Raw genomic sequence first — 25446 nt, forward strand, 5'->3', positions numbered from 1 at the left:
AGGAAAAGCACTTACCGATGACGGCATCACCCTTGAAGGGCATCTTGGAAAGGGACAGGTTTTCTATTAAAACGCACACTAGGAGGAGAAAGGGTAAATGCATGGAGGGAACGTCTGTCCCATCAGGACTGAGCCCCGCCCGCCCGCCCGCCCGCCCGCTCCTGGGTGAGGGACTCTCGGACCTGAGCGTAGGGAACGGCCAGAACTGACCAGGCACCTACTCAAGCCCACCAGACAAGCGGGTGAGTCTGGGTCTTCCAGGTTTAATTAAAAATGCATCAGGAAATCTAGGCATGTCGGCGTCATTTGAGTTCCTTGCAGTTTAAATAGAGTCTGAAAAATTATTCCTTGCTCTACAGTTAACGTAAATGTTGCTGAAGAGGCTAAGATAGCAACACTCGGTCCCTCTCTCCCACGCCATCCTGGCCGCTGCCACTGGGAAACCCTGTTCCCCGCACCTTGATCTGTTGTCTGTAATAACTGGACACATGGTGGAGTCAAGTGAACCCCGGCAGCGGGCCAGGCCCGGGGTCCTGGGGAGGGGCACGCTCACGCCACGGTATTGAGAGAGGCAAACGCCCTCCGGACTCTCGAGAGGGTGCAACCCACAATCTGCAGCCTCCCTTGCTCAGACCTACCTGCTTGTCGCATGAGCTCTCCTCCGAGACCCCTGGAAATGAATACAAAACGAGTTGAAGTGTCTTATCATATAAAACAACATAAAACATCCTCACCAAGTTAACAGGGACCAGTCAGGCTCCCAGCATTATGCAGACGTTACCTCGCAGCATCTGCTAGGGCAGTGGTCGGCAAACTGCGGCTCTGTTGACTAATGAGTTTGCCGACCACTGTGCTAGGGCCAGGAGGAGCTACTTGGGGGCGAGAGCACTTACAGAGGTTTTTATGTGCCAGCAACGGCTCGATGCTCACACACCTTATTTCAGTTAGTTTTTACGTGAAGCCTCTTCCCTGAGTAGGTTCCCTATAACTCCCGTCCTTGTATTGTTTGGCAAGACCTACCCTGGAGGGAGGTTCTTTTTTTCTAACTGGAAGTCTCCCAGTGGCAGTGGACAGGCAGCATCAGCGAACATCACTTTACTTGTAAGAAGCTGCCTTTTCGCAGGAAGGAATGGGAAGAGGTCCTGGAACCGTCTCCCAGATGTCCCCCATCCTAACGGGGTTCCTCTGACTTGTCGTTTTCACGGGACACTCTAGTCCTTCCTGGCGTCAATTACATCACACAACCACACAGAACAAATCCCAAACACTGTTCAACTCCCACTTTGTAAAAACCAGAGGAATTTAATGCCTGGCCAGTTTGGTTCAGTGGCTAGAGCATCGGCTCTCGGACTAAGGGTCCCGGGTTTGATAATCCGGTCAAGGGCATGTACCTTGGTTGCAGACTGGATGCCCGGTCCCTGGTCAGGGGTGCGTGTGGGAGGCAACCAATCCATGTATCTCTCTTACATCGATGTTTCTCTCTGTGTCTCTCCCCCTCCCGTCCACTCTTTCTAAAAACACCCTCGGGTGAGGATGAACAAACAAGCAAGCAACGACAGGAATCTCAGACGCCAGGAAGGTGCCGCCACCCAGCCAGGAAGCATCCACCTGCCTTCCTTGTGAACGAAACCGGGAGGAGAGCCCTGCCTGCCCTGCCGGCTCTCCGTCACATCGAGTCGCCGTCTAATGCTGACAACAGGAAACGGGTGAACATGAACGGAAGAAACCCTCGCGGAGACAGAACATCATTTCACCAGACTTTGGCTTCTGGCCCAGACAGAGAAACAGGACCCAGATCTGCTTCTGCCTTAAATGTTAGAGACGTGGATGGAGCAGATGAAACCGTTTCAGAGGCTGGAAAATGGAGGTCCGGGAAGAGGGACGCCGGGCACAGCTGGGAACACCCAGCTCAGCGAGTGCAGCACCAGCTCCGGGGGCGGAGTGGGGGGCGTCCAGTGTGAGCAGAAAGGGTCCCCGTCCTTCACCTGAAGCTCAGGGGCGGCCTCACCAGCTCAGGGACAAACGTTACCACACAGAACGGTCTGAACATCCAGTCCTCACTAACAGCGGGTCACGGCGGGGGTCACGTCCTGGGCCTGCAGCTTCCCTGACAAAGGTCAGCCTTCACCTCAAGTGAGCCTATGGCCTTTGTGCATCTGCGATAACAAACCTCTGGAACGTCAGAGGAATCTCCTGTTTCAGAGCCCGCGGGGCCCGCCCCGAGCACGAGACTGCAGAAGCCCTCGCGGCTATCTCTCTGCCGGCATAGCATCTCTCTGTGCTGTGAGGTCACCAGCTACCCGGTACCTGCCGCTGATGGGAGAGGATGTCTTGCCGTTTTACTCTTACCCAACTCCCGAGATTTCCCCGCTCTGCTCGCTCCCGTCCCCCTAACTTACCAGTAGATGTCGTGTGACCCTACTTTCATGTCCCCCTTTGATTCCAATGTATCCAAGAAGCTGCAAAACTACCTTTCTCCAGACCATTTTCTCAATCTGGTGAGATTTTGCTTCCCAGAAACTGTCATCAGTTTGGCTCCAATAAACTCATAAAAATTCTCTACAGGTTTGGACATTCCTGGTGTCGACATCCGCATGGGGAGGGGCCCGGTCTGAGCGCTACACAGGCCCAGGCTCTCGGGAAAGCTGGAGGTGGGAAGAGACGCCAGGAACAGAGAGGCTGACCTGCATGGCCCTGCACCAAAGGGTCACAGGTTCAATGCCTGGGCACATGTGGGAGGCAATCAATCGACATCTCTCTCATATTCATCTCACCCTCCCTCCATCTCTCTCTCTCTCTCTCTCTCTCTCTCTCTCTCTCCTCTTCTCCCCTCCCCCTCCCTTCACTCTTTCTGAAAATCGATGGAGAAAACACCCTTGGGTGAAGGTTAACAACAACAACAAAAAGCCACTAAGAATGCCCTGGCTGGTGTGGCTCAGCTGGGCATCGTTCCATACACTCAAAGGTTGCTGTTTCGACTCTGCTCAGGGCACATGCCAGGGTTGTGGGCTCAATCCCTGGTAGGCGTGCAGGAGGCAGCCAATTGATGTTTCACTCTCACATCGATGATTCTCTCTCTCTCCCTTCCTCTCTCTCTCTGTTAAAAAACAGGCCCTAATCGGTTTGGCTCAGTGGATAGAGCATCGGCCTGAAGACTGAAGGGTCCCAGGTTCGATTCAGGTCAAGGGCATGTACCTTGGTTGCGGGCACATCCCCAGTAGGAGGTGTGCAGGAGGCAGCTGATCGATGTTTCTCTCTCATCGATGTTTCTAACTCTCTATTCCTCTCCCTTCCTCTCTGTAAAATATCAATAAAATAAAATAAAAATCAATAAAATTAAAGCCACTAAGAAAAATAAATAGGCAAACCACAGACAGGGAGAAAATGCTGGGAAATCTTCTATGTCTACAAAGAGCTCATATCCAGAATATGTAAAGGTGCTGACAGCTCAGTAAGAAGAAGACAGATCATGAGATTATTTTAATGAGCAAAAAACCTGAACAGTCTCTTCTCAGAAGACAGGAGACGTGAAGGCGCCTGGTCCCCGGGAAACGCACGCATGCCCCACGGGGCTGGCTTCAGTCAAGGAGGCCCAGCCAATGAGGATGCGGAGCAGCTCTCCGCCGTAGGAGGAAAATGTCACAGCCGCTTCGGGAAGGCCTCCGTGTCTTAGAAGCAGAGAGGAACAGCCCAAACGCCCTTCACCTGGGAGCAGGTGAGCACACAGCACAGGCACAGCACCGAGGACCACACAGCAGCCCACAGGGACGCCTGCACAGGGGCCGCCACACATCACAGAGACACTGCCGAGGAAAGCAGACCCAAGACTTCGCAGAACAAGTGGGTCTGCACGGAGTTCAGAAAAGACTGCCCTGGTGCCGGAGAGCAGACCGCAGGTTGCGGACGGGAGGAGGAGGAAGTGTCAGGCACGCTGCCTTACTGGGGCGCAGCCGCACGACCCTCTGCGACCTCCAAACCGGTCAGATTCCACACTTCAACCAGCAAGCGTCAAGTAAACCTCCACACGCTTAGAAGACCAACAGGTTAGACCCCTCAGTTCTTAACGGGAATGACTGTGACACACATTCAAATAAACGAGCACAGGAGAAACCCCGCAGGGCCGCCGGACAGGAGTTCCACTCAGCGCTGAGGTGACCCGCAGGGCCGCCGGACAGGAGTCCCACTCAGCGCTGAGGGGTTAGCCGACCAAGCAGTGCACTCACTCCGCAAGACAAAAAACGTAAGAATCTCGGGTTTGTAAAGCTTACCTGTATAACTGACGATCATAAAGCTAAAATTAAAAAACAGAAAGTTCTTTAGTGAGATAGGTAATTTGGGTTTTTAAAGCAGGTAAGTCCCATTAACAGTGAGAAAGCAGGGACGGGGCCCACTCGCTCTCTGCAAGCACCTCCCTCAGCCTCCTGCTCCTGTGCTCTCATTTGATCCTCAGGACAGCCTCACTTGGGAGGGAAACCAGGGCACGGAGAGGGTGGCCGGACGTGAGGGTCCAGGACTGACCGAGCCATGACCACCCCCTAGACGGCCTCCTGGGGAGAAAACAAAGACGGCCAACCAGGGATTCTGAGGCTCTTTCTTCCAAAGCACCTCGGCTGCAGGGACTGAGTGCTCACACGGCCCTTAATTCCCCAGAACTCCAGGGAGGGAGGTCCACCCACACTCTACAGGACGAGGGGCCCGCGTGGCCCCCGTCTGAGTCTCTGAGCTGCCAGCACCACCAGCTCTCAGGCGCTCACGCTGTCTGGAGGGAAACAGGCCAGACCCCATTGTAGAGTGAGAACTGTTAAGTAAAAAGACCAACGGCTTAGCCAGATCATACAGCAAGCTCGTGGCACAAACAGCTAAGAGGCTAAGACCCCACGTGCGTTATTATATAAAAACACGGAAGTCTAACTAGGGCAACAAGCAGTGAAGCCATGCAATGCCTCCTCCTAACTCGGGGTTGTCCTAGAACACTGAGACCGTAGCCATGGATTCCCTTTTCAATCACAGGAGCCTCTGAGAAGCTGAAAACTCAGAAAGCCCACAGCCCCTCTCCCCGGAGAGTGCGCCACACTCGGGTGTAATTTCAGACTCAGGATGCCCGCCACGCAGGCACACGGGATCCAAGGCCTTCGTGCTGCCTGGCGACTGTGAGAACAGGCCGCGACCCAGACAGGAGGGGGGTGAGGCCTGTGAGCGACCTGCCCCTGCCAGCCTGCACCCGGGACTGCCACACGAGAAGAGATGCTCTTCCCACCCCCGCGACCCCGAGGAGCTGGCCTACGGAGCGGAGAACCGCGCCCTGGCCGACAGCCCAGGTCTGCGCTGCCCAGGGCTGAGCCTCGCAGGGAGCTTCCGGCCCAGGCAGACCCAGCCTCCGAACCCGCTGAGGGTGGAGAGAGCTTGAGATCAGGCGGACACCCCCAGACCCACAGACCTGCTGGTGAATCTGCTTCAGGCCCTGCACCACCGCCTCGTCCAGGTAGTCTGCGACCGGCCTACGGGAGTTCAAACACAGCGGTGAGACCCCGAGCACCACGGGGGCCCGGGCTCAGGGAAACCTACATCATGCTCGGGCGCTTCGCCTGCTCCCCCAAACACCTGCAGAGGGCAGCCCCCTAAAGCAACACCCACTCACAGGGTGGCCATGGGGACCACATCAGTCAAGCCGGAACCCGGGTGCAGCTTGCTGACCACAGAGAGAGTCCCCGCAGAAGGGGAGCAGCAGGCTCACAGCTGCCGGTGTGACGCTTGGAAAGGAGACCTGACCGGCTAAGGTGTGGGGCCTGACAGGCAGGAGCTCCAGCACAGCCTCACTGCCGTCCAAAAGCTGCTCGAGAGGCTGCCCTTGACTGGGTCCGGAACTCGAGGTTCAGGAGGGTTCCCACTATTCCCTGATGCAGAACGGTGACTGTGCCCAACAGTGCGAGCCACACGCTCTCTGCTGATACCTGGCTGTCTGCTGGGGGTCTGGTGGAGGAGACCACGGGACTAACCCAGCAGAAACCTGGGTGTGCCTCTCAGACGCTCCCTGGTGGGTGACACCTGCACCCTCACAGCCAGAGTTGGGGGATAGGGCTCCCGTGTGGCTGCCCAGCCCTCAGGCCGCAGGCACCACTGCCCCCTCCCCCCGTGGCCGCCCCTCAGGGAGCTGGTGGTGAGCTGAGCTGAGCTGGGCGGTGAAAGACTGCCAACCCGCCCGGGCCCTCCGGGCAGGAGAAAGGTGAGCTCTGCCTCTTGCTATTGCTCTGTCCCAGAACCACCTACTGACGTGACAGTTTTTCTCAAACTGGAGGCTGAGGACAGGTTACAGCGTCCCGTGTGGCGGCTCTTGCTTCTGAGGAAAGGTGGTTGGAACGAAGGAAAGCAAAGCCAAGGGGCTGCTTCCCCAGCGTTCCCGCGTGCGGATCTGCTCCCGGGCCCGCTGCCTCCTCACCGTTCACACCCACTTCCCCACGAGAAGCTCCTGGTGGAAACTTTTAGCCCTGTGGTCTGGGATCTCGGGTTGTTAAGAGTGACAAATGATGGAGCACGGAATACAGGAGCCACTCAACACCGTCTCCAAAACCCCTCTTTGCTTTGATAACTATCCTACTTCCCCGGGAAGTGAGGTGACTGAGGACACAGCCCCGGGCAGCCCTCACTCTCTGAAGGCCCTGCGTGTCCGCCGAGGTCAAGGCCGACCCGCCCTTCAGGAAGAAGAGGACTCGCCGAGGGCACTGAGGCGTTCCCCGCGGGCGCGCACTGTGCGTAGGGTGCCCCTGCGCACGCGGGACCTACAGCGGGGGTAACGTAGCTGGGACGTGCACTGGGACACGCAGACACGCGGGGTTGGGACCCGAGCTCTGCCGTCGGCCTATACGTAACACTTGTAGCCGCCACACGCTCGCTGGCTCCCGTCACAGGCCGTAACTCATCAGGGGAGAGAGGACCACCGACCAACTTCATCAATAAAATGTGAAGACGCTGCCCAGGGGCACACGTAACACAAATGAAGCGGACGTGCCCCGGCTCTCGACCACGTGCTTTGGCGGGAAGAGGGCTTCTCCTACCTGTCCTCCCGCACAGCCAGTCTGTACAGGCTGTGGGCGACCTCTGCACAGGTGAGCACAGCCCCATGCCGCGTGTGCAGGTCCGTGCTCCGCGTCATCGACAGCAGGCGTGGGAAAACTGCAAAGGACGGGCCGGAGAAGGGCACACAGGGTGGCGTGCAGACTCAGTGAGTCGGGATACCAAGGGAGGAAGGCACCTGCTGCCCGTTCTGTCAGGACGGTTATCACCCCCAGAGCTTAACCCGAGGTGGCAACAGGCAGGCCCCCAGCACCCCGGCAAGTGAGCAGGGCCACGCTCACTCCCCAAGCAGCACGTGCTTCCCAGGCTCCCTGGGCACAGGCGGCTGGCATGGGGCACGGTCTCTCCTGAGCTAAGTGGCCGGCAGGGCTCTGCCTGGGCAGAGCAGGACAGGGCCGAGCTGCAGGACCTCTGCTACCCACGGCGCTGCTCAGGCAGAGGAGCCTCTCGGGCACAGGAGGCAGAGCCCCCTCCAGCCCTCGGAGCTCGCTTTCCTGAAGGCACAAGGGCCGCTGTGCGAAGGCTGGAACAGCCAACGGCGTCCAAGCCGAGAGCTCCCACGCCCCACGCAGCAGTGGGCAGGGTCAGGGTTTGAGGTCAGGGAAACCCCTTATCCCGGGGCCATGAGGGCTCCTGAACTGGGAGGAAACTATATGGGAAGATCATGGTTCAGGTCCTGTCATGGCTCAGGTCCTCCCACAGATCGACAATGACAGGTGAGGGAGCACCATGCAAGGTTCCTGTTTAAGGAACAGACCACGAGGCTGAAAGGGCCCTCAGAACTACGGGCTCCCAGAATGTGTTAGCCGCACACACACATAAAACCAGTAACTACAGAGGAAGAACCACGATTCCACCACTACTCCCTCTAACAAATGTCAGTGGGAATAAGTATAACTTCAAGAAATGTGTGTATGGTCCTCACACTGAAATCAGATGCTTCTTCATTCCCAGTAGAAAAGACAAGATGGACTCTTGGGTTCTCCCCTAACGACAGTGGAGTGGGATGGACGCGGCAGGACAGCCGGGAGCGGGCCCTGCGCTCCTGAGAGTCAGCGCACGGCACGGCAGGCTGCTCCATGGCCTGGCACCAGGAGGCAGCTTGTTCTTTAAAAAGTTGACAACACGCCGAAACCGGTTTGGCTCAGTGGATAGAGCGTCAGCCTGCGGACTGAAGGGTCCCGGGTTTGACTCCGGTCAGGGGCATGTACTTTGGTTGCAGGCACATCCCCAGTGGGGGGTGTGCAGGAGGCAGCTGATCGATGTTTCTCTCTCATCGATGTTTCTGACTCTCTATCCCTCTCCCTTCCTTTCTGTGAAATATCAATAAAATATATTAAAAAAAAAAAAAAAGTTGACAACATGGTCAATCATTCACTTATTTGTTTTGTTTTTTAAAAAAAGCTACTTCTGAAGTACGCAAGACGTACAGGATTCCATCAATTCCCCACTGTGACTGGCACCCACGCAGGGGCCCCGCCTGGGAGCTCCCGGTGGACACACCACAGCAACCTGCAGCACCCGTCCTTGGAGAGACGGAGGCAATCGTTTTGTGTTCTGTCCAGTGGTTCTCAGCAAAGGAGAAACATTATTTTCAGCTCCTCCAGGCCTTGAAACCAGCAGGGTGACCCGTCCTCGGCTTTCTGTTACCGTGCATGCGTGCACGCGTGTGCACGTGTGTGCGCATGTGCATGGGGGGGCGATGGGGGGCACACACAGGATGGCTAGAGCTCACTTACCCTGAGCAGCACTGTACTCGGGCGCCTGCTGGACCAGGTTATGCAGCGCCTTTGCCGACAGCTCTCTGATGACCCTGTGGGCCAAGTGGGACAGAAAAATTGTCAGGTCCTTTCTTTGATGATTCTAGCTTTATTCAACTCATGAAAAGCGAGAGAGTCTACATGAGTAACTGGCCACTGAGCAAAACCACTAGTGAAAATGAATACCCAAACAAAGAAGAGCCTGAGAGCACTTACCAAATGAAGCACCAAATGCAGGCCCATCTCCGGGCACAGCTGCCACCTCCCAGTGCTGGTGGCAAAGCGTCCCTACCTCCCACCCCCCCACGCACTCAGAAGATGGGAAGAACCCTGAGAGGACCTGAGACTATGAGCTTTTGGAAGAAACAGAGGAGAAACTTCATGATGTTAGATTTAGCAATGATTTCTTGGGTATGACACCAGAAGCATAGGCAACAAAAGTAAAAAAAAAAATAGGTCAGTTGGTAATAGATAAATTGGACTACATCGAAATTTAAACTACTGATTGTATCAAAGGAAGCAATCAGCAGGGTGAAAGGCAGCATATGCAGTGGGAGAAAACATCCACAAATCATGTGTCTGATAAGGGCTGAAGTCCAGAATATAGCAAGAACTCCTACAACTCAACAGCAAATGATTGACTGCATTTGGAGATACTTCTCCAAAGATGAACTACAAACAGCCAACAAGCATATGAAAAAACTAGAGGCCCGGTGCATGAAAATTCATGCACTGGAGGGGGGTCCCTCAGCCCACAGTCCGGGAGCCCTGAGGGGCGGGAGGCGACCCGGTGATCAGGGGAAGACGACGCCGCATCACACCTCTGCTGTTGCCACTGCCAGCTGCGCAAGCCTTGGCCGGCCCTGGGCAGCTGGGGGGCTGAGGAGACTGGGGGACTCCGGAGGCAGGTGCGTGGCCCGGCCTTGCCACGCCTGCCACCCCAGCAGGGCTGAGGGGACTGGGCGCCGCCATCTTTGAGGGCAGGGCAGCCAATTAGCATGTTGCCTCCTTATTGGCTGTGGGCACCGCCATCTTTGTGACAGCGTGAGGGTCAATTAGCATAGTCCCTCTTTATTAGATAGGCTGCTCAACATCAATAACCATTGGGTAAACCACAATAAAATATCACTTCATACCCAGAAAGAGAAAAAACAAAAACAAATAAACATAAAAAAGGTCCTGGTGTGGATGTGGGGAAATTACAACCTTGTAGATTGCCAGTGGAAATGTAAGATGATGCAGACACTAGGAAAACCAGCATGGTTTTTGAGGTTTCTAAAAAATTAAAAGTAGAATTACTGTATGATACAGCAATTCTACTTCTGGATATATACTCAAAAAAATTGAAAAGCAGGGACTTAAAAAAATATTTGGACACTCTTGTTCATAGCAGCATGATTCACAATAGACAAGAAATAGAAGCAAGTTAAGAGTCAGTCAATGAATAGATGGAAAAAGAAAATGTGGTATGTCCAACAATGGGCTATCACTCAGCCTTAAGAAGGAAGGACATTCTGGCACCTTCTACAACATGGATGGACCTTGAGGACATGGTGCTCAGCGAAATCAGCCAGTCACAAAGGGACAAATACTGTGTGGTTCCATAGGAGGCCCCTAGACAGTCAGATGCATCGAGACAAAAAAGAGGATGGCGGGTGCCAGGGCTGGAGGAGGGGGAAGGAGAGTCATTGTTTCATGGGGATGGAGTTTCAGTTTTGCAAGATGAAAAGTTCTGGGGATTGTTTGCAACACTACTGAACTGTACACTGAAAATGGTAAAGGTAACAAGTGCACCAATACCTCTTAAAAACACACACTATGAAGGTATAACAGAATACCTATTCCGATAAAGGTATAGCACTAAAGAGTGTTTGTAAGGAACTCTGCAAGGGTCAAATCACTATGAAATACCCGAACCTAATGTAACAGAGTAAGTCAGGTATACTTCAATAAAAATAAAATATGGTTCACAAAGAACTCTGAGGCTCCCATCACCTAAACGCAGAACCCAACACGTACCCATCCCAGTGGCTGATCTTCATGGTGAGCAGGTGGTCTATCATCGGCCGTGTGTACTCAGGGAAGCCGGCAATGAACATGCTGAAAAGACAACAGCTGATGAGCACTTAGCTGCTCCCACCTGGTGGGTGGAAGGAAGGCAGTCAATACACCTAAACGTGGGAAAGGACCACATCTCAGGAGACATGAGAAACCGGAGACAACGGGGACCTTGGGATGGAACCAGGAGGCTGAAAAGAGAGGTGAGACAGACACGAACACTCTCCTGCACCTTCTGAACTGACAAGCACATGCATCGCCTTCCCCCAAAATGCACTTTCACACTTCCTGCCGCTAACACAGCCCATGGCTTACACAGATTGAACCTGCCATGTCACCCCTACACCCCACCCACCGTGGACTTGGCCATCACCACCCACATGTGACAATGCAGCTGAGAGACAAAGTGAATGGCACAGAAAACCAGGGGGAAACACAGTTTCACACGGGTCCTTTGTGGGCACGTGTGTTTGCATGCCGGGATAAACACGAATGCCAGGCGGGCATGCTTGTGCCACGGTGTGAGGTCGAGGAAAGTGTGCCCGGACCGAGAGAAAGGAAAGCAGAGGCTGCTTCCGAAGTGAGTGGGCTGAGAGCCCCTCGAACGGGGATGAAATAGCTTGAGAGAGAGTCAGAAGGAAAAACAGAAACATCAGGACAGGAGACCAGCTGCCGGAAACAGAGCTGAGCCTTGACCCCTGGTCCCACAGCACCTAAGGGCCCCTGGCGCCACCGACAGACAAGCTCGCCCCAGGCCAGTGTCCAGGAGCTGGCGGGATTCCAGAAACACAGGCAGGGGAACGACCTCTGGCCTCTCAGAAGGAGCGGGGAGGGGCCTGCGCCTGTGTGCTGTGCGCTCTGGCACCAACCAGCGGCTGACCTCGGAGACGCCCTGCTGAGCCCCCACCGGACATTGCCCGGCACTTGCTGAGCGCCCACCAGCATGTGTGCAGAAGCCAAGTGCCAACCAAGGGGTGTCCAGCAGAGGGTGGAGGGTGAGGGCGAAGAGCCTGAGGGGACAGCAGGCTGTGTGACAGGAACGAGGGGCCTCCGACCAGCACTCTGGACTTTGGACAGTGGCGGGAGGAAGGACCGGTGGCAGGCTCTTCAAGTGTCCAGGACGGTGCGAGCTGGACGAAGGCGACAGCAGGACGAGGAGCGTGTGAGGGCTATTAGGGATGCAGAAGTGACAGAACCAGGTCACTAACCGGAAGCTGGGAACAAGGAGAAGCAACTGAGCTGGCGGCACGGCGTGCTGTGCACTGAGCGATCTACAGAGGGAACGGCACACTGCCTCCCTGAAGAGCTCAGCGCACAGGAATGTGCGGGGCTGCTGCAGAGCCAACGGCGAGAAGAAAGATGTGACACACTGCACGGTAAGAAGGACGCACAGCACTGCAGATGTCAGAAACCTGCTAAGGGAATTCACAACAGCAAGAGGCAAACCAACAGAGCGCGCCAATCACTGCCAGTTAGGTCTGCCCACCCAGGAGCACAGTGGAGACAAGCGTCGGGACATGGAGACAGAATGACTGTGCGGCTACGGGAGCCCACACACGCCTCTCACCCCACTCACACGCATTCCAGGAAAGGTGAACTCGGGGACAGAGGGCTCCGAGGCAGCCGGGGCTGGGGCAAGAGGATGCTGTGGTGACGGAATGTTCCTCACACTGACCACGTTTTAAATGAGTAAATTTTACTATATGCAAATTACATGTATAAAAAGGGGGTGTGCAAAAATAAAGCCAAAGATGAGGAAAACATCTGCAGACCCTCGATCTGAAGAAGGACCTGCACTCAGAATACACAAGGAATTCTCAAAGTCTCAGCAAGAAAACAACTCACCAATAAACAAACAAGCAACAGATTTGTCAAAAATGAAAAGATGCTCACTGTCACGAGTCACTGGGCAGGCAAATCAACCCCTCCTCCTGCCCATCCGCTGAAAGAGCTGGAATCGTAAAGACTGACCACGGCAAGGCTGCGGGGACGGGAGGGAACAGGGAGCTCCCCCGGCCAGTGGGCGCTGCCACTTGGAAAACCATTTGGCAGCTTCTTCTTCTTTTTTTTTTAATATATTTTTTATTGATTTCAGAGAGGAAGGGAGAGGGAGAGAGAGAGATAGAAACATCAATGATGAGAGAGAATCACTGATCAGCTGCCCCCTGCACGCCCCCTCCTGGGGACTGAGCTCACAACCCGGGCATTGAACCCGGGAGCCCTCAGTCCGCAGGTCGACGCTCTAGCCACTGAGCCAAACCTGCTGGGCCATTTGGCAGTTTCTTAACGTGAGGACCCACCATTCCCCTCCTGGCACCTATCCCAGAGAAGCCGGGGCTCGTCCACAGACAGACAGGCACTTGGAGTCCCCACAGCGGCATCTGTGAGGGCCCCGACTGGAACCCCCAGACACCCCTCCACGGCGAGTGCACACACCTCCGCGCCCCGAGGACGGAAGGCCATCCCTAGTGCACAAGCCAGAGCCACGAGAGGAACGCGGCTCAGGAACCGGGTGGCGATGGTGGGGACAGAGGCCGGCACGCGTACCCTCGTGCAGCTTCCTGTGCCATCGGCACTTTAAGAAAGCTGCTGAAATGACCACCAGACAGGACTCCCCCAGCCCCACGGCCCAGGTGCTTCCGTTCGGTGCAACTCGAGTCCGTGCTGGAAATCCCACTCCCCAGCATCACCTGCCCACGGGCCCTGCGGCCACGCGGCCGAGCCAGAGTCCCTCACAACCAGGGTGCAACGCTGATCACCTGACCTTCCCCAACCCACAGGCATTTTCTCCTCACAGCTGTGCCCAGCTGCAAGTGACCCTGGGGCGACCCCAGCACCTCGCTCTCGAAACCCCTCCAACCTGCTGCCAGCACCCACTCGCTCCAGCACACCCGCCCTGTCCCCCGACTGCCCCACACCGGGCAGGGCCCTGACCACTTCCTTGCTTCTAGTTACCAAAGTGCAGCCACAGACCCTGCTCCCCATGACCACTGGGCCCCGTCCTCACAGACTGCCTCTTGCCCACAGGAAGCATGCAAAACGCAGTGAAAAAACACCCTGAGCAAGGTCACTTCTCCAAACATCTCCGTGCAACGCAGACCACGAACCACATGTGCCCCAGAAACCTCAGCGGCATGAGCGGCGTGCCGAGGCGAAACACCGCTTGTTAGTTAGCCATGCAGCCCTCGGAGAGGGCCAGGTTCTCCGCATAAGGTGTGTGCTCCGGTGCTAACACCACAGGAAGACAGGACGGACGCGGGAAGACTGCTGGGGCACAGAGGCCGAGAAGGTGGACGCGGGTGGGAAGGACCCTAGAAACAAGACGTGTCCAGTCACAGAGTCCTTCTGGGAAAGAGGCCAAAGTCGGCATTTCTGAAAAAGGTACGTTCACGCCAGTTACGGGGAAATGTCGCTTCTGCGAGGTCTGTACGGCACGTTGTCAGGAGCCTGTCCTCAGGACACGTGACGGCTAATGACTTGAAAACGCAGGGCCTACTTCTCCCAATTCAGGGCGAACACATCGCACCTACGCTCTCCTCCTCACGCTGCAGCAGGTGGATGGACTAGGACACGGGAGCCATTTCCCAAACCTCGGTCCCTAAGTAAAAGCGTCGCTGTAACTGCTGCAAGCTGCACTCAGGGACGTTAAATATTCATTTCCTGACCTGATTCCTCAAACTCCTCTTCCTCCCTGAGCGCGCAAACAGCCGGACACACTGCCGCCTGGAGAACACTTGCGCTGATGCAGGAAAAGCGACAGTCACTCCCAGCCCAGGTTTCTTTCTGAGAAGCTCAATACACCTGTGATGCCCAGGACAGCTGTCACGCAGGTGGGCACGGCCTGGCCTGCGGCCATTCTCCGTGAGAGACCAGCCCTCAGCAGAAACAGGACCACGAGAGGAGTGGTGACCAGAGAGCGTGCTCACTTCGTCAGCTCCCGAAACTGCTAACACTTTTTAAAAGTGAGCCAGCTTCTCTCCCTCAGCCGCACCTCTCTCCGCCTCCCGCTCTGCCGCCGTTCCTGTGCTTCATCGGAAGGGTCTGTCCCATGCATTTCCTGAAGTTTTACATACACGGAACAGATGGTGTGCATGCATCCAATCATGAGAAACACGAGTTCTGACAATGGTTCCCAAGCCCACCTTCAACTTTTCACACGTAAGTTGCAATCACATAATGACCTTCCAGGACTAAGGAAGAAAGGGCAAGGCTGACTGTAGCCATCTAGATCCATGTTAAATTTTGTGACAGTAAAGACTTACCTTATAACTAGGAAACAGTTAGATCTGTTACCAACAGCAAAATAGTCAGCAGTGGTCAAAATGTCAATTCCATGAGGGAAAGTGCCCTGAGGAAAAGGAGAGCAAAAACAATGGTGACAACAATGTGAATGCGTGAAGGCACCTCCACAAGCTCACGCATCGCATCCGTGTACGTTCACGTTCACAGACGAGGAGGCCAGGCAGCGCTGACAGCGAGGCTGCAGGCTCCTGGAACTGCTCATCCACAGGCTTCCAGTCAAGGCGCTACTGAGCATCTATCCCGGGCCAGACATGGCACTAAAACTGCGTAAACCTCTTAAAAATACTTAATTTTTTTCAAATGACTCAAGCGTTTCCACTTTAAATTGTTGTAGGAGACCTTCCTTTAGCCACACACCATCAAAGACATCCAGGTTCAGCAGCATTAAAGCTACCGATTCACTGGCCCTGTGCTCCCATCCAGGCAGGGGGACCCCGTCAGCGCTCCCCGCAGGGGCCCTGAGAACCCTGGACAGGAGCCACACCACAGCCCGTGAGAGGGAATGAGAGACAGGGCTTGACAGCTGACACCCAGAAGCAGACTCTGAAAGGGGGAGACAGGGGCACCTCACCCATGAGACTCGCCCAGCCCAGCCCCAAAGTCTGCATGTTATTACTGAGAACACTCTGGTAACAGTATTTAAAAACCTGAAAACAAAGCCGTCTTCTAAAAAGACTTAAATACTTGACCAACTTTCCACCACCGAGTGAAAGCCTTCTGGCCGAGGACCCACAGGGGGGAGGTGCGAGGCCCGGCCCTGCCCCTGCTCTCAGGGGCCCCTCCTCATCCCTGGGGCTGGCACGGCAAAGCGGGCAGGAGTCTGACGAGCAAGGTACAGAAAACAGCAAGCACCCAACCCTGCATCTGTGCCCCCGTGGGCACAGCACCCCCAAAGCGACAGGGAGGAGCAGGGCGCAGGGAGGAGATGAGCAGTGGGGCTGCCCCGTCCCTAAGGATGACTCGTGCTCGGACGCCAGCTCCGGTCAGTGACACACGAGGAACTACACGTGGGGCTGGTTCCAGACTGCGACAGGAAACTCACAAACGGGATGTTTGATTCACAGGCAACATGTAAAGGCCAAGTTGCCTCAGGACCCAGCTACACGCAGAGCAGGAGACGCCCCGCCACCCGAGGGCAGCAGGACGCCTGGCCCACCTGCACTGTCCCACCCTCGCCAGGACACACAACTCGCCCAGGGACGGCTGGAACAAAGGCCACCGTGGCTCCCGGGGTGGGGCCTCCCCTGCAGGCAGCACTCAGACCTCTCCCACTGCCTCTGTCCTTTCAGCCCTCCTGGCCGCAGACCATTCAGGCCCACCTCTGTGCAGCAACACTGGCAAAACATCCCCGTCCAAACAGCTCTGGGCAGCCCAGGAGGCAACGCCCCCTGCATGGAATGCAGGCCCCGGGGTCAGGACAGCAAGCCTGTTCTGCCACAAGGTCCCTGACAAGCAGGCCTGGTGGGCAATGCTCAGGTAGTCCCTGACCCTGCCTCTTCCTCCCCAGAGTTCAGGCACCACCTTGGAATTCTGTTTTGTCCACGGCATCCCTCTCAGATGCTGCCTCTCCCTCCTGAGCCTTCTCCACGGGGTTCCCCCAGCTCCCGCAGCCCGACTTCTACCCAAGTCCCACTTGTTCCCCGGTACCGCCTGCCAATTCCTTCATCCACACACTCACCGTCAGCCCAGACCTGCCTCCAACGTTCACCTCTCACCCCTTCCAACCAGAGCTCAGCTCAGGGTCTCCCACACATCACCTGCCTCTGGCCCATCCTCCACCAGGCCCACCATGCGTCCGAGCCTGTCACCATCACCCTCAGCACAAATCGTTCAGGGACAAAGGCCACACCTCCCAGCCAGGGCTGACCAGTGAGGAGAGGTTCAGAGCTTAGAGGCACAATGATGCCAGTGAGCACCGAGAGGCGCCATGGGGCCGATGCTTCCGGAAGCTGGCTCATGCCACATGCAGGACGGGCAGGGATCGCATCGCTGTCCCCGTGAGCCAGGCTCCTCTGTACACACCCGAGCACCCATGGGCAATGGCAACATCGGGTGGCCCTCAGCAATGCATGAGACACTGATTTCTGACGTGTGTATGTGCATAAAATTACTTCTACATTCACTTACTAATTGTTTAAAACTTGTGTCAACACTCACCTGAGTCACCTTACAAGTGAGTCTGTGACCAGAACCGTGTTCAGTATTAGTTTATTCTAGGCAAATGCGTTACCCAGGCCTAACAATGCAAGAGGATACTCCATTTGCAGTTTGCAGTATTTCTGCCTCTAAATCTACAGGAAGTTGTAGGAATGAAGACTGAAGAAGCAGCCATACCTGTCTTCCCACATTCTCCTGGAAAGCCGCCTGAGGAACAGAAGAACAAACAGCAGTGAGCGAGCCTTGCACTTTGCTAAACATCAGGAGACGACTCACAACAAATGACCCGTGGCTTTATTTTCCCCCCTAAGAGTCCTCATTGGTGGCTGATCAGAGCCTCCCGGGTGGTTTGTCCTGCCTGTATATCCTGGTGCTCTTTAAAACCACAATTTAGCCCTAGCCGGTTGGGCTCAGTGGATAGAGCATCGGCCTGCAGACTGAAGGGTCCCGGGTTCGATTCCGGTCAGGGGCACGTGCCCGGGTTGTGGGCTGGATCTGCAGTGGGAGGCGGGTGTGCAGGAGGCAGTCAATCAATGATTCTCTCTCATATTGATGTTTCTCTCTCTCTCTCTCTCTCTCCCTCTCTGAAATCAATAAAAATATAAAACACACACACACACACACACAATTTAATGTTTCAAGTTATAAAATCAGACACATCCTAAAAGTGACCTCTGGCAGCTAATGCTGGGCCTTAGTGAAGGCCCCAGATGTAAAAAATGGGGATAGAGACAAAGCAATTGGTTAAACCAGTGGTCGGCAAACCGCGGCATGTTCCCAAGTGAGCTTCGCACAGAGCAGTGACTCTCGCTGCCTTGGCTCTGCATCTGCTGGTGCACACGCTCCACGTGAGACTTTCCCGGTAACTTGTTAAATTATGACTTTAACTTGAAATCGTGATTTCTATGGTTTTATTCCATCTCTTCTTCACAAAGATACCACTGCCCAGACTGCCTCTTGGCCCACCCTCCCCTCCCGCGGTCTCCTGGTCTGACAGCCACACGGCCGGGAACCCTAACCCTGACGGCAAAGACGGGAACCGTGAGCGTGGCTGCCCGTGCCAGCCTCACACAGCAGCACAGCCGGAGCCCCGCCCGCAGGGAAAGGAACGCGAGGGGACTTACAGAGGCGGCCCTCCTGCAGTTCACGTTCCGGTCGAACACCGTGGCGATGACCAGCGCGCTGTGGGAAAGGGGAAAACGGCTGATTACAAGGAAACCTGCGGAGACTCAGATCCCATGACACCAACTGGGAACCCTGGCCTTCCATTCGCCGTCCGTGACTCAGGCTCACCGCAGCTGCCGCCATGTGTGCGCCGAGGGTGGCTGACCCCGATTCGAATGAGAGCACCTGAGAGTGCGCACCTGAGCGCAAGCCAAGTCCCAGGGAGCAGGCCGGCTGCCCAGGCCTGGGGGCAGCCAAGGGAAGCAGGGTTCCCAGAAGAGGAGTGGGGGAGGGGAAGGTGGGCACGGCCCACGGTGACACACAGGGAAGAGGCCTGCAGGAGCGCCGACCCCCATGCCTCCTAGAAGCAGACGGACCAAGGGCAGAAGCAGCTATTGGGGTCGCAAAAGCCCTACAGATGGCAGGTCCCCCCAGCCACACCACGCTCCCAAGGCAGACCCCTTCCAGCTCAGTCGGCTCCATTTGCATCCCCTCCTTAGGTCATCGCATGTCATCCTGACGGACTAACCAGGACTCACCTGACTGTGGCAACAACAGAAAACAACTGATTTAGGGCGGGCTTGCAAAGCATGACTTGAAAATTTCAGGTGATAGAACTGCTCTGTTGGCACTGTGGTTTGGAACCCAACTTTATAAATCTGTCAAAACCCAAAGAACTGTACGTGACAAGGGTGACTTATCCGAACGTGAGGACCGGGAGGGCCCTGTGGGCTGGAGGGGCCACGGAACGCAGTGCCCAAACTCTTCCCTCGGTGCTGGCTGCACCTCCCCCGGGTGAGGTCAGCCACTGTGAAGCCACTGCACGTGGAACTGCACCTCCCCGGGTGAGGTCAGCCACTGTGAAGCCACTGCAGATGGAACTGCACCTCCCCCGGGTGAGGTCAGCCACTGTGAAGCCACTGCACGTGGAACTGCACCTCCCCAGGGTGAGGTCAGCCACTGTGAAGCCACTGCATGTGGAACTGCAGGCGTAGGAAGCACCGCAGAGAACCAGGGCCACGGTGGAGTGGGGCGGGCGGGACGTGAGGAATCCATGCGAACACATGGCCTTCGAGGTTCTACTCCTGGATGCAGATTCAAAAGGCGATTCTCCACTAAGAGAAACACAGACTCTTGAAAGTGGCTGGTTCCAGGGATGGGGCAAAGAAAAAAGATAAGCCTGGAGCATCGGTCGGGCTAAGAAGTAGGAAAATATTCTAAAAAATAAAAGTACAGGTGCTGGTGAGAGGACGCAGCCAGCAACCTGAAGCAGATCCCAGCGGCCAGAGGTGGAGCAACTAAGCAACAAAAGGAACAGCAGCTTTAAATGAAAACCCCGAGAACCCAAGAAGTGCCCAGCGCCCACAGGGCAAAGCGAGCGCCCGAATGAATGAAGGGGGAGGGAACAGCTTCTCCGAGCAGAAAAAGGGGAGGAGACGCACCATGACCACGGCAGCAGCACCTGGCCCAGCAAAGCCACCAACGGGCATGAAAATGGGTGACGTTTACGGAGAAAGGGCACCGTCGTGTAGTCTTGAAACATTTGTTACTTATAAAGGAAACAATGTAGTAACTCTGCAGACCCACCTCAACAGGGGTCAAGGCCAGCACCCCCACGTAAGTCTGGGACGTGCCCCAAATGTGGCCGAGCAGGCACACCGCCCAGTACCAGCCGCAGTTTGGCCAACAGTGACACGGGCTCTGTCCTCGGTTTTGCTACGTGAGGGATTACCATCAGGGAAGCTGGCAAAGGGCTAGTGGACGAAGGTAACAATACCACTTTAAAACCCAGCTTTTGCCTGGCTGGTGTGGCCAAGAGGTCCTGGGTTCGATTCCCAGTCAGGACACATGCCTGGGTTGCAGGCTTGATCCCCAATGGGGGCCATGCAGGAGGCAGCCGATCGAGGCTTCTCTCTCATCGATGCTTCTATCTCCCTCTCTAAAAATCAATAAAAACGTATTTTTTTTAAAAGAAACCCACACTGCTTTTAACCAATACAGACTCTTTAAGTTAATTCAACCAATCAACTGTGTATATACCTATGAAATGTAACTGGTTTTTAATACTGTTTTGATTTGGACTAAAATTAGAAAACTACTCTAATTTCACTTAGAGAACAAAACTGGCTTACCTAGAAATACTGGTCAGTTTCAAATAGAAACAGGTATGATCATCCTGGTTAAGTGTGAGGATGAAAGCTCCCACAGGCTCCCTTGTCCAGTGTGCGCCTCTGAAGCTCCCCTCAGCAAGGAGGGCCACATCTGAGCCACACGCTTGCGCCTCACGTCTCAGAGGCCACGTGGAGAGCGGCCCTGGGAGCCGGCGCACACTTGTCTGCCGGGCTGGGCTGCCGGGCTGGAACGCCTCTCAGGCGTCTTCCCCAGTTTGCTTTCGCTGCAGGGGTTCAGGCGATACTTCACCAGGATTTCCCAACGAGAGAAACGGTCTGTGTCAAACAGAAAGGGACTTTCTTTCTCGTCCGAGTGGGGGGGGGGGGGGGGGAGCTGCACGCCTAAACCTGCCCGCGTCCCAGGCACCTGGTTTTGATTAGCAGGTACAGCAAGGAGCATATCTCACCCCAAAGTCAATCTTTGTTAGTTTATATAATGTTTTATAGAAATAAAAAGCAAAATACACTGTTATCTTAAGTAATAGTAATCCGATAATTTCAGAGTTTAAAAAATTTTTAAATATCAAGCCAGCAATGACCTATCCACATTGTTTTTAAGTTGCAGATCAAGTTAAAATGCCAGACCTGCCTAAGGCCGAGTTAGTCTGAAAAAGTAAAGCTCCCAGCACAAGACTTTCCAAGGCGTTGCTGTAAGTCACAGCAGAGCCAGAATGAAGGCCAAGGGCGTTGACCAGGTGAGGGGCACTCTGACCTGCAATCAGCACTGAACTTTTCTTGAAAAACAAAAGGGTTATCTTCCTTCTGGAAGCGGGCCAGGGCCCCGAGAAGGTCGCAGTGAGAACAAGACGTGGCTCTGAGCAGCGCATGCCATTTCCTGATTTTTCAGGACAAGCTTGCCCTCGAGGAAGAGATCTGGGAGCCAACCCCCAGGCGCTGCCGCAGCCCCTGGGAGCAGAGCTCAGCCCAGGACAGGGAGGGGCCTGCAGGCTGATGTCAACAGGCTCCGTTTACAACAGAGTTTCAGGTGAGGAAATCGCTGGAAGGTGACAAGCAGCCTGCTGGCAGGCAGCAGCTCATTTTTCTTTTCCTTCTTGCCAATTAGCTTCTGGATTGCTGGTGAGGAGGTATTTTCAGATAAAGCACAACCATCTGTACCGTTTTAACTTTACGGGTTTCACTGCTCCCAAATTACAGGAGGCTTTTCCCAGGAAACCCTACTTACTTTCCACCAAAAAAAAATTGTTCATCTCTCCGCCTGTCTGTGTATAACCTTAGGGAATGCAGATTTCAGAAGCAGCCCAGACTATCCAAAACAATTAAATTTGCTTGAAAACTTGCTTTGTGACATTATAAAACAGCAAGCTCCTTAGAAAGTAGGCAGCTGAGCTCGACCTTCCAGGGGTGTAAGGAGATGGCCCGGCCTCTGACCTGTCACCGCATGGACGCCTTTCAGCACAGTCAGTCTGACCTCTGACCTCTCACCACATGGCCTTTCGGTCCAGTCAGTCTGACCTCTGACCTCTCACCACATCCAATCCTGCTGCCTCGTTGTTATTGCTGCCCCGATTCTTTTTATCAGACATTCCTACTTCACTTACAGAATTACTTTTTAATCTCCACCGTCAACTTCTGCAGGAGGAGTTTGTGAAAGTATAGTTAAAGGTATCAACCTTTTATCAGTGCCAGGACTAATGGGCTTAAAAGCTGACAATTACAATGTGGTCACTTATTACAAAGCAAAGGAGGCAGATCTCGAAAGACACACCCCAACCGATACTCCTGGGGCAGGCGAGGAGGTGCGGGCCGCAGCATCCTCGGCTCACCTGGCACGGTGACTCACCTTCAGCCCTCCCTCCGCACCCGCCCGCCGTCCGCTGTCTAGATGGACCAGGAAGAGCTAGAGCACAGGCTCCTCCCTCAGAACCTGCCAAACTGGCCCGAAAGCCGGAGGGGCGCGGCTCCCAGGGGCACGTTCCTGATCCGATCCTGGGATGGGAAAGGGGACAGGACGACGGGAGGGGAAAGGGGACGAAACTCCGCACGCCCACTAGTGCCTGTGCTAATTAGGAGAAATTAGAAAGGCTGAGCAGGAGTTGGGGTGTCCCTGCCGGCAGATGGCTCCCTGTGCGACGCTGTGCACACTCACTATCGACGCCTGGGGCATGCCCAGGAAGTCGAGGAAAGTAACCTCCCCTGAGATCAAAGTGCCCAAGTGCAACCACAGGAGTTTCTGCAGACGACGCTGGCCACCAGCTCAGCAAATGCTCTCTGGTCTCATGTGGAGTGAGGTGCTTACATGAGTCCCAGCTCAGAACGGTGAGTGTTCTGAACACCCACATCCACACCCTCCCACCTCAGACCAGACACAGTGGAGGGTAGGGGTCCTGTGGGGTCATTTGGAGGACAGGCCTGGCTCCACCCTCTTAGCCACAGCAGAGCTCAAAGTCGCTTTCACTCTGACACGAGCAGACCACGCTGACCGCCCACCTGCCCACACGGACCAGTCAGGGGGCTCCTCAGTCCATTCCCACCACGAGCCATGCCCGAAAGCTAAGCATCTGGCAGCTCAGTGGGCCCCAAACCTGTCTTTCCTTTTCTGAGTGACAGAGGGTGGCCCTGCAGTACACTGTGCCAGGGCCTCAGCCTCCATGACAACCAGGTCCCCTGGGCGGTGACACACGCTCCACTTCAGACCCTGTGGCTCGGCTGTGGCCCCTCAGGCTGCTGTGCAGGCCTCGCCCAGGCATGGGTCCAAGGTCCACGGGGCATGGATCCACCCACACCAAATCCAGCTAGCAACACCGACTCTCACGCCCATGTCATGCTCAGGCCAGGGTTAAGCACAGCAGCTCTTCAGACCGATCTTCACGGTGCACAGCCGCGCTCAGGTCAGTGTGGGGACCAGCTCTAAAGCCTCAGAAAGTGGAAGTCACCTGCTTGTGGCTAAAGAGCCTCTGTTCCAAAAGCCAGGGACCGAGCAAGAAGAGGACCTGTCTGTCCCACAGGCCCCGGGGGGCCGGCAGGGCGGGACGTTCGCCAGTGTCCCTGCTCTGCGTCGTGGCTGACACTCGTCCCTGCCGTGCGGTGGGTAAGCAGCGTTCACCCCAAGCAGAGAAGCGGGTGCCTGGCGGCCACCCGCCCCATGCCCAGCCCTCCCACTGTCCCCGCAGAATGCAGCCTCGCCGCATTCCAATTTCCTCGGCCAACCCTCAGCCTTCAGCCCTGATCAGCCGGAGGGTCCCAGGAGAAGGATTCCTGCAGGCTCACCACGCGGACAAACGACAACTGAAAGGAAGTGCGGGGACTATTCGCACTGTGAACTGGGAATGACCTCAGGAGCCAGAGCCCTTTCCACGGTGTGTCCGTGCCTCACTCGGCACCTGCCAGCTGCCCCTCTGGGCAGGTGTCCTCGGTGCGGTGGGCACGACCACAGCGCCCACCTGCCCACAGCACTGGACGCCGAGGGCACTGTGCCAACCGGGAGGAGCCTGGCTGTCCTGTGCCGGCTCCCTTGCTTTGCTTTCATTTCCTAGTTTCGGAAGCCACTTCCAGAAGGTGAGCAGCAGGAGCGGAGCAGCAGAAAGTGCCTTCCCTGCAGCATGTTAACAACAGCAAAGTCCTGTTCACAGAGCAGACGGATCACGGAGCTGCTGGCGAGGAGCAGCCTCAGCCCTCCGGGACGAGTGAGGGACGAGGGGCAGGCAGCCTGGCCTCCGCCGCCATGCTGGGCCTCCCTGCCTGCAGGCCAGTGGTCACCAGGACCAGGGCTTCCTGAGACCACTGCGCTGTCACTCTGCCCTTCCCTCAAGGGAGGACGAGAGGAGGAATCAGACATCTTTACAACTTCCTGGAAGTTCCTTCAACTTTATCAGAATCCCCAGGCTGTTCTGCAGGCTTTGCTTTGATAGGAGCCAAGATCAAGAGATTCAGGCCAGAGGCACTTCCTGGGCAGTAAACAGGCCTGTGGCCCCTCCCCTGACCCCAGAAAAGGTGAGAGCAGGAAGAGGCTCTGAGCCACAGAGGGGCGGAGGGGCTACAGACCACGGGCTGCCGACCAGGCGGTGCTGCCCGTCAGCCGCGCACCTGGCTGGATGGACGAGGAGCAGGGTTCCCAGGGCAGTCAGGCCCCGGGAGCTCACACTCTCTCTGGGCCTCAGGCACAGATCTCGGGGGTGGGGGGGAATCTCCTAAGAACTGTGGGAGGATCATTCTGAAATCCATTTCCTAGTCCAAGTCATCAGCTGAGTGTCACGCACCATGACAAACGCCGAGGCTGCCACCATGCTGGGCACCGTCCTCTGGCCACTCCATACACAGCAACAGCAAAGGCCGGACATACTCACACGCGAAAATACAGTAACGAAGCAGAGCACAAACATTAACTAAAAATCTCACTATACTGGGACACATTTGTTTTGCATTTTTCCCAAACAAAAACATAGCAGATCTTAAAAGTGGGACATGACAGCAGGGGCACGCAGACGCCTTGGGGGCTCCGCTGGGGACGCACACCGAGAACCCAAGGCCACGTTGCCACGGCATCTGATGGGGCCACCCGCCTGCTAGTTTCAGTTCTCCGAGAAAACACATTTCCCTGTCCCCAAAGCCACGCTGAAGAGTGCTCTTTTCGTTCAGAAGGTGTCGACGAAGATGCTAGTCAATCCTGTGACTAGTGAACATGCAAGTGTTAGTCCACAAGAATTAGGGGACCAGGCAGGCAAGCCCCGCCCTCCACAGCAGGGCTGCCACCCGAAGGCTGAACTCCTTCCGAGGTGAAGGCTGTGACGTTCTCTCGGCAGAAC

At 55.6% G+C, this 25446-nt stretch overlaps 1 protein-coding gene across 1 annotated transcript in view; it reads right to left on the reverse strand.

The window, feature by feature from the left end:
• The window catches only part of TBCD (tubulin folding cofactor D), a 103187-nt gene that overhangs the window by 18577 nt on the left and 59164 nt on the right, over nucleotides 1–25446 (reverse strand). The window contains exons 15-24 of the mRNA XM_080679833.1: nucleotides 18473–18530; nucleotides 17526–17555; nucleotides 15152–15237; nucleotides 10851–10931; nucleotides 8811–8884; nucleotides 7053–7170; nucleotides 5438–5498; nucleotides 4269–4291; nucleotides 639–670; nucleotides 16–78 (exon numbers count right to left, since the gene is read on the reverse strand). Coding sequence (XP_080535959.1) covers nucleotides 16–78; nucleotides 639–670; nucleotides 4269–4291; nucleotides 5438–5498; nucleotides 7053–7170; nucleotides 8811–8884; nucleotides 10851–10931; nucleotides 15152–15237; nucleotides 17526–17555; nucleotides 18473–18530 — 626 coding nt within the window. The remainder of the gene's footprint in view (nucleotides 1–15; nucleotides 79–638; nucleotides 671–4268; nucleotides 4292–5437; nucleotides 5499–7052; nucleotides 7171–8810; nucleotides 8885–10850; nucleotides 10932–15151; nucleotides 15238–17525; nucleotides 17556–18472; nucleotides 18531–25446) is intronic.

The sequence above is a fragment of the Plecotus auritus genome, assembly GCF_963455305.1.
Source record: "Plecotus auritus genome assembly, chromosome: 7".
In the NCBI taxonomy this organism is placed as follows: domain Eukaryota; kingdom Metazoa; phylum Chordata; class Mammalia; order Chiroptera; family Vespertilionidae; genus Plecotus; species Plecotus auritus.